Genomic DNA, 6,973 nt, shown 5'->3' on the forward strand with positions numbered 1-6,973 from the left:
AATAAAAAAAAAAAAAAAAAAAAAAAAAGAGTAAGAGTAAAATTTCAGGTAAACATAAAGACTTCAGTAAATTTTGAGGGAAAGAGTATATTTTATATGTTAAAACTATAAATGGATTCACTAAAATATGAAGCAAATATATGTTTGATAGAATAAAACATTGGTTTCCCCAAGAAAAAATTAGGATGTTTCAAGGTAATGTAAAGATGATGAACATGTCCTTTGACATTTTTCTTGGGGTATCTGTTACACAAGAGGTCTAGAGAAAAAGGTCTAGATTGATCAAATTATTATTCAATACAGTGTCTTATAACCTTATAGAAGATAGAAGACTAATGGCCTTAGCTGACATTAGACAGAATCTTCATAATTAAAAAAGATACTAGAGTTGACAATTTTTAAAAGTATATTATTTTTGTATTATTTGGTTTAGATAGCTACCATTAGCATACAAAGCTGCCCTTAAAAATAAGTATTAGAGGCCAAACATCAATATTCTATAGAACAGTATTCCTCAGTTTCCTGATAAGAATCACTCAGGCTGCTCACTAAATATGATTTTTAGTCCCCTCCTCTGGAGATTCTAATTGCTTCAGGGCCAGAGAATCTATATGGATCTATATGGTTTGACAAATGCCTGTAGTGATCATTATGGTCTAGAAATTATGTGACACACTTACATTAATAAATCCTAAGTTCTTTGGAAGCCAGGACCAAATCTTAATCATAGAAAATTCTAGTGCCTAACACAGTTTTGGGGACAGGATTTGGAATTAACAAATATATATCACTGATACTCTCCTCTAAAACTCAAATGACCTGAAAATTGTCTCAGCTGATTGGGCTTAAGAATTTCCCTTCATCCAATTGAGACTTATTTCTTCCTTACTCCCTGACTGCCAGATACCGGTGTCATTTTATACTATGTCTCCCTAATCCATAAACTTTAATCTTCCTTTTGCCCCAGGGCCACTCTGGAGACTAGGAGTGAGAGGAAGGCAACCCCTGTGGCTCTGTCCCCAGCAATCACACCCCCAGAGGTCCCATCCTGCTCCTCACCTGAAAGCCCCTGCCCTAGCTCCTGTGATGAAATGCCCCGGGTAGCCTTCCTACCTGAAGAAGGAAGAGGAACAAATACTGAGTCTAGGTTTTATTTTAAAATTCAGATGATTAATGTGTCAGTCCTAGTTTACAAAGGAACATTTATAGAAAAACCTTTGTATTGTCTCAAAATTGGATTAATTCTTCTCATTATTAGCATTACATATTTTCCATAAATGCTGAGATTATATGGAGGAGGGGAGAATTCATATAAGATTAACTGATATTCCATAGGGTGCTAGGGAGGAGAGTTAGGTGGGCCCGTGGGAAGAAAAGCATGTTGGAGGGCAGACCTGAAATTTCAAGGTACAGAGCCTCCCAAAGTGATGACTCTGAAGAGACAACACGCACGTTTGGCTGTGCAGGTTGGCTGTGTCAGTCTCATGACTTTATCACTTTTAAGATAATGATGAATGATGATGAGGGTGGCAGGAATACAAAGTCGAGGTTGGAATGTAATGTCACATAAACAGCACAAAAACCAAGGGCACAGCTACACTAAAATGGAAACTCAGTCTATGGTTCTTGTTTGTGGCACAACTACAGAAATCCAGTTCATATGAAGTGGCTCAGCATGATGCAATTTATAAATACCACATGTGCAAAATGAACCTAGAAATCAAAGAAAAACCATTACGTGAAAAATGAGATGCATAAATGCAGATCATATAACTTTTAGGGCATGTGATAATATGTACCTAAAGGAGTAACTGTTCCAAAATTAATGGAATGTTTCCAACTTAAATTAGTGTATATTTTTCTATATTAACCAGTTTCAAGGTACCATGCTGCTTATGAGGAAAATCCAATAAATACCAATAAGCATGAGGATAAATGAAAATCTTAATAATAATTCCTCCTGATGATCAGCAAAAGTGACTGACAGATTTCAAGGACAGTGAAGTAGCACTGTATTTGCAAAGTAATCCAAATTACCCTATCAACTGTCACCCAGGGTCTACCTTGGCAATAGGGACAAGGAGTGGTTCACTTGGTAATTTTTTCAATCTTCAGGTGTGACTTTGAAAATTCAAATAAGTTTATAACAGAGTAACAGTTTCATGATTCATGACTCTCCCATGGAAGCCAGGGCACAATCCCTACTACAAGGAGGAAGCAGCTGGTAATAGAAGTTAGTGGCTTTATATATCAACTTATCAATGATTAAACATCTTAACTTACTACACTACAATGATTTAGAAGTCTACCAATTTTTATCTATGGTATTAAGAAACATTTTTGTCTTACCAAGTTCATTCATTGCATGTCTATGCTCTTCGTCAAATGAAAGTTTCATTAGAACACACACAGCAGGACAGATCTGATGTTCAACAGGAGCTGGCACTGAAAAAGTTGACATAAACCATGTTTTGTTACTTCAAAAGCAATGATGGTTATTATACTTTAAAATATACAGGGGTCAATAACATAATCCTAATGTATAGAAGTTTAGTGGATTAACAAGTAATTTGCTGAATGGATGAATAAATAAATACTATATGTGGAATAGAAAATGAATAGCAAAGGGCTTTTCTTAGTTCCATAAAAATGTTTACTACTCATCTGCCCTTGACTATGTTCAAGTTCTTTGTAGATTTATGTTATTAACTTACATATATAAAAATTTAAAATTATGTTGGCTATATAAAATAATAAAAACATACTGGTATAAAACTGTTTGTTTATAATTTTAATTTAAGGGCTGGGGATTTGGCTCAGTGGTTCCTCTGCCTGTCTCTCAAGTACAAGGACCTGAGTTCGATCTCTGGTACTGAAAACAAAAAACAAAACAAAGTAAAATAATAATTTCAATTTAAACCATTGTCATAAGCATTGGTTAAACGAGCAAGGCCTTGTACAAATCTAGTATCTTGTAGAGAAAGTTAACTATATATATATATATATGTACAGTAAAAAACTGAAAGAAAAACATGTCAAAGAAAATGTACCTACATGTTTAATACTATGTGCAAGGTTTTGAAACTATTTGACATAATTTTTAAAAAGTATTTTTCAGAAGTAATCTGAGTCCTTTCAGATGTGGACAGCCAAAGAAAATCCAGAAAGGCAATGTTCTATTGTCAATAAAGATCTCAATAAAGTATTTTACTAGTTCTCAACCCTAGAACAAGCAGATATAAAGGATCATCTCTTTTTTCTTATTCCTGAAATTTAAATAAATTTTATATTTTGGCTTAGAAAAAAACCTATCATAGTCATAAGCCATGTTTTTACCATTGCCCCACTCTCCTAATCAATAGGCTGATATAACAGTGTCACCTACTTACTCTCCATGTGAGTTCTCACTGGGTGAGAGGAAGACCTTACCTTATGTACTTACTAATGTTGATTCTTGGCTACAAGAATGAAGTTTTATGTTCCCAAGGGACCCAACTCCTAAATTTCCTGCCCCCGAAGGGGAGGGGCTGATGGCTAAGGGTCTTTTCAGAGCCAACAGCTGGGTGCTTTTTTGTTTTTTGACCACCAGCCACTGGAGCACAACGATTGGAGCAAGACAGTATAGAAGGAAGAGCTCTGAGCTGAAAATTATCAGACATGACCATTGTTCTTGGCTCTACCACTTACTATGTGGCCAAAGGTAAATCTTTTAGCCTCTCTAAACTTCAATTTCTAGATAATAAAATTTTCCTTTTCTACTTCACAAGGTTTTTGTGAGGATCAAATAATAGAGCCTGTCCACTGGATAGGCTGATATGCAAGTATAACAGATTATGAGGGCCAGGGGCTCAGTGGTTCCAGCGCCTGCCTCTCAAGCACAAGGACTTGAGTTTGATCCCTGGTAACAAAAAACCCCAAAAAACAAACAAACAAACAAAAAAGAGATTATGGCTTGGTCATCAACAGCTACAGAAACTTATGCAAAGTTGCTTTTCTGAGCCACAACTATGCAATAGAAGAGATGGGGAACATAATTGCTCAAGTTCTTTCTAGCTCAACTAATCTTTGCCTTTATAAGTTTCTTTGATTTGCTGTTATTTTTTGGTTGCACAGAAATGCACATATTTTCCTATATTAATTTTTCTAGGAAAATATAGGCATAGCTCTAAAATAATGCTAGCAGCATAGATAACTAATATGAATTTCTTCCTCCATTCATAAAGACAACATGTTAACTAAAGAAAAAGTTTTCTACTCTAAAACTGTTACATATGCTTTGAATAATGCACTATGATGTACACTACAAAGAACATACTTGGATTTTTGTCTTGGTCCATGCCTTGTTCATGGGCTTCCTGCCACTCCCAACAGGTTTCACAGTAAGCTCGTATCTGTTCCAAAAGATGAAGGACTCGGATTTCACGCCTGCCTCTCTTGTCATCAGGCTGTGAGTGAATGATGTTGTGGAGGGCTGCACTGGCCCTGGCCCGAGCCTCTTTACTGCCCCGGGAATTTCCCAACAATACAGAGTCTTTGTCATTGCCATGTAAAAGCTGGATGAGGAGAGGAAGACATCCAGACTGTCGCATGGATATACAGCTGTCTTGGGAGCTAGACATAGCTAGCAAAGTTCGCGACATATCATCCTTATCATGAGTACCAAGCATTGACAACAATGAATACACCATTTCCACCTGTGGGCCAAATGAGTTTAGAAACAAAATTATGACTTTAATATCCAAACGTCAAAATTAATGAAGTGATGAATGGGATGTTTACTGTAACTCATTCAAAGCAAAACAAAACAAGAAAATCCAGGATAAAGTAATGAGTGCTATATCAAAATCCAGATAATCATCAACAATTTCTTATGTGAATAAATCATAGTAGTGGCATTATACAGTGTAGAAAGAGAAAGTGAGTTCTTTATGCATACTTAAATTGCTATGTGTATGGATTAGCTGGCAGTAATCTACTGATTATAATGAGTGAAAATTAACTGATCCCTTATAGGAATGTGATCTCTCATACATATACACTAAGGGATGTATTTTATTTAAATTCTTTATGCAATTTAAAATAATATTTTACCTCTTAATCTACAATATAATCAATAAACATTTTTGCAACAAGTAATTTACTAAGTACTAATTCTCAGCAATTGAGAATTCTCATTATAAGTGTAATACTGTTAATTGTTAAGATATGATTTCTTCCTATGCATGTGAAAATATTTTGTTGTGAAAATGTCATGAGCACAGGGAGTGACAATGCCAGGATCTGTAGTTATTTTCTATTTTTAAAATCATTTGGTAAGCATGAGTTACTCTCTGACAATAAATTCTAAGGATTTACTTAGGTTAGAAACAGAAAAACACCACCCAGTTATCCTGGACTGTCATCAGTTTCATTTCAGTTAGAGGCTACTGCATGAAAGCCGATGGCATCATATAAAGAATGTATCATCTCTATAAATCAGTGGTTCTCCCTCAGGAAAGCCCCTCCCCCACCCTGTAAATTTGGCTGTCTTCAAGGCATTTTCAGTTGTAATTGTAGTGTTAGGGGTATCTAGTGAGTGGTGCCCAGGAATGCTGCTCAGCATACATAATGCAACAGGGAATTATCTAGCCAAAAGGTATTGAAGTTTTAGCAAGGCAGTACAAAACTGTGGATAAATGGGTTTTTTCATCAGACCTAGGCTCAAATTTGATTTCCCCGAGCTTCAGTTTTCTGAGTTGCATGTATACTTGTTAAGATTCAATGAAATAATACATATTTAGGACAGTATCTGGCCTTCAAAATACACAGTAAAGCCTTAATATTACATATAAATCGCTTCAAAAGGAAATGGAATTCTAGCTGCCAGTTTTCATTACATATTAGAGAGTTTCTTTACAGCAAAAACTATATGTTGATGTTGGACAGATCTGGAGTTAAAGTTTAACTTAATTATGTAAGAGTTACCTGGTATTTTTTTTCTCATTTGGAAGAATAAGAATACCTCACAGGAAGAAAGTCATAAGGGTTATTTAGGGAAGTAAGCCAGTTTGGCTGGCGCTTAGGATACTTCCAGAAAAGTGGATGATGAGGCTGAAAAAGAATTAACAACTACCTAATCTGTCAGATTTTATAATCCTCATTTCCTCCTTATATTTATTTGTATAAAATGATGTCATTTCTTTGAAAGATTGAGTAAGAATTAGAATTCTCATGAAGAATGTCATAGCAAAGAATTTGCAGCATTAACCACCAGGATTTACAATCTTCTATTACCTTGGTTCCTAGATGACTCGTCAGCCTTCGAGGAGCAGAGTGTGTACTACTAGAACTCAAAACACTAGCTGTTTCATGGTCCATTCGTGTTGTTGATCCCTAGAAACAGAGTAAATTATAAATTGCATAATTCAGATTACAAATATAGGTAACTTCACGTGAAGGAGCTCTAAGTGAACCATCTTTAGGGAAAACAATTAAATATATCATTAAATGTATGACCACCGGAACTGCTCAAAATCAAAATATATCTGACAGCTATCAAAACTCATTCAGTTTTGTATTTAATATGGGTACATTTTATTGTACATTAGTCTTTCCTTGATAAAGTTGATTTAAATAATCCCAATAGGAAAGGTTTTAAAATCCACCCCCACAAAAGCATAAATGTCTACTTATACCTACACAGGGAAACCTAAAGTCAGATTAGGAACATTAATTAGTATACAGTCCAAAGTGGCTCTCCTTTCCAGTCTCAACTCCCTTTGTGGGTCTGGATTCTTCATGCTATTTATTTATTTATTTATTTATTTATTTTTTCTTTTTATTGAGTTTATTGGTATAATCTAGGTATACAATACAGTTACATTCATCATTGGGATTCTGTACCTTTACATAATAGGTCTTGATTCTCATTTTTCCCCTTGTCCCTGCCCTCCCTTCACCCCCTCCTCCCCTCCCCATTTACAAACACTTTATT

The 6,973-nt window shown here is 35.2% G+C and overlaps 1 protein-coding gene across 8 annotated transcripts in view; it reads right to left on the reverse strand.

The window, feature by feature from the left end:
• Positions 1–6,973, reverse strand: part of Apc (APC regulator of WNT signaling pathway) — a 123,207-nt gene that overhangs the window by 19,115 nt on the left and 97,119 nt on the right. For 4 of the 8 annotated variants that reach the window (XM_019205096.2, XM_033767363.1, XM_010607891.3 and 1 more), the window contains 4 exons: positions 6,274–6,372; positions 4,316–4,694; positions 2,350–2,445; positions 1,060–1,113 (listed from right to left, as the gene is read on the reverse strand). In XM_019205096.2, the coding sequence (XP_019060641.1) occupies positions 1,060–1,113; positions 2,350–2,445; positions 4,316–4,694; positions 6,274–6,372 (628 nt within the window). The remainder of the gene's footprint in view (positions 1–1,059; positions 1,114–2,349; positions 2,446–4,315; positions 4,695–6,273; positions 6,373–6,973) is intronic. The other 4 variants (XM_033767365.1, XM_010607890.3, XM_010607893.3 and 1 more) reach the window with 3 other exon arrangements.

This window comes from Fukomys damarensis, unplaced genomic scaffold (genome assembly GCF_012274545.1).
Source record: "Fukomys damarensis isolate Sample0158 unplaced genomic scaffold, DMR_v1.0_HiC HiC_scaffold_3, whole genome shotgun sequence".
Taxonomy (NCBI): Eukaryota; Metazoa; Chordata; class Mammalia; order Rodentia; family Bathyergidae; genus Fukomys; species Fukomys damarensis.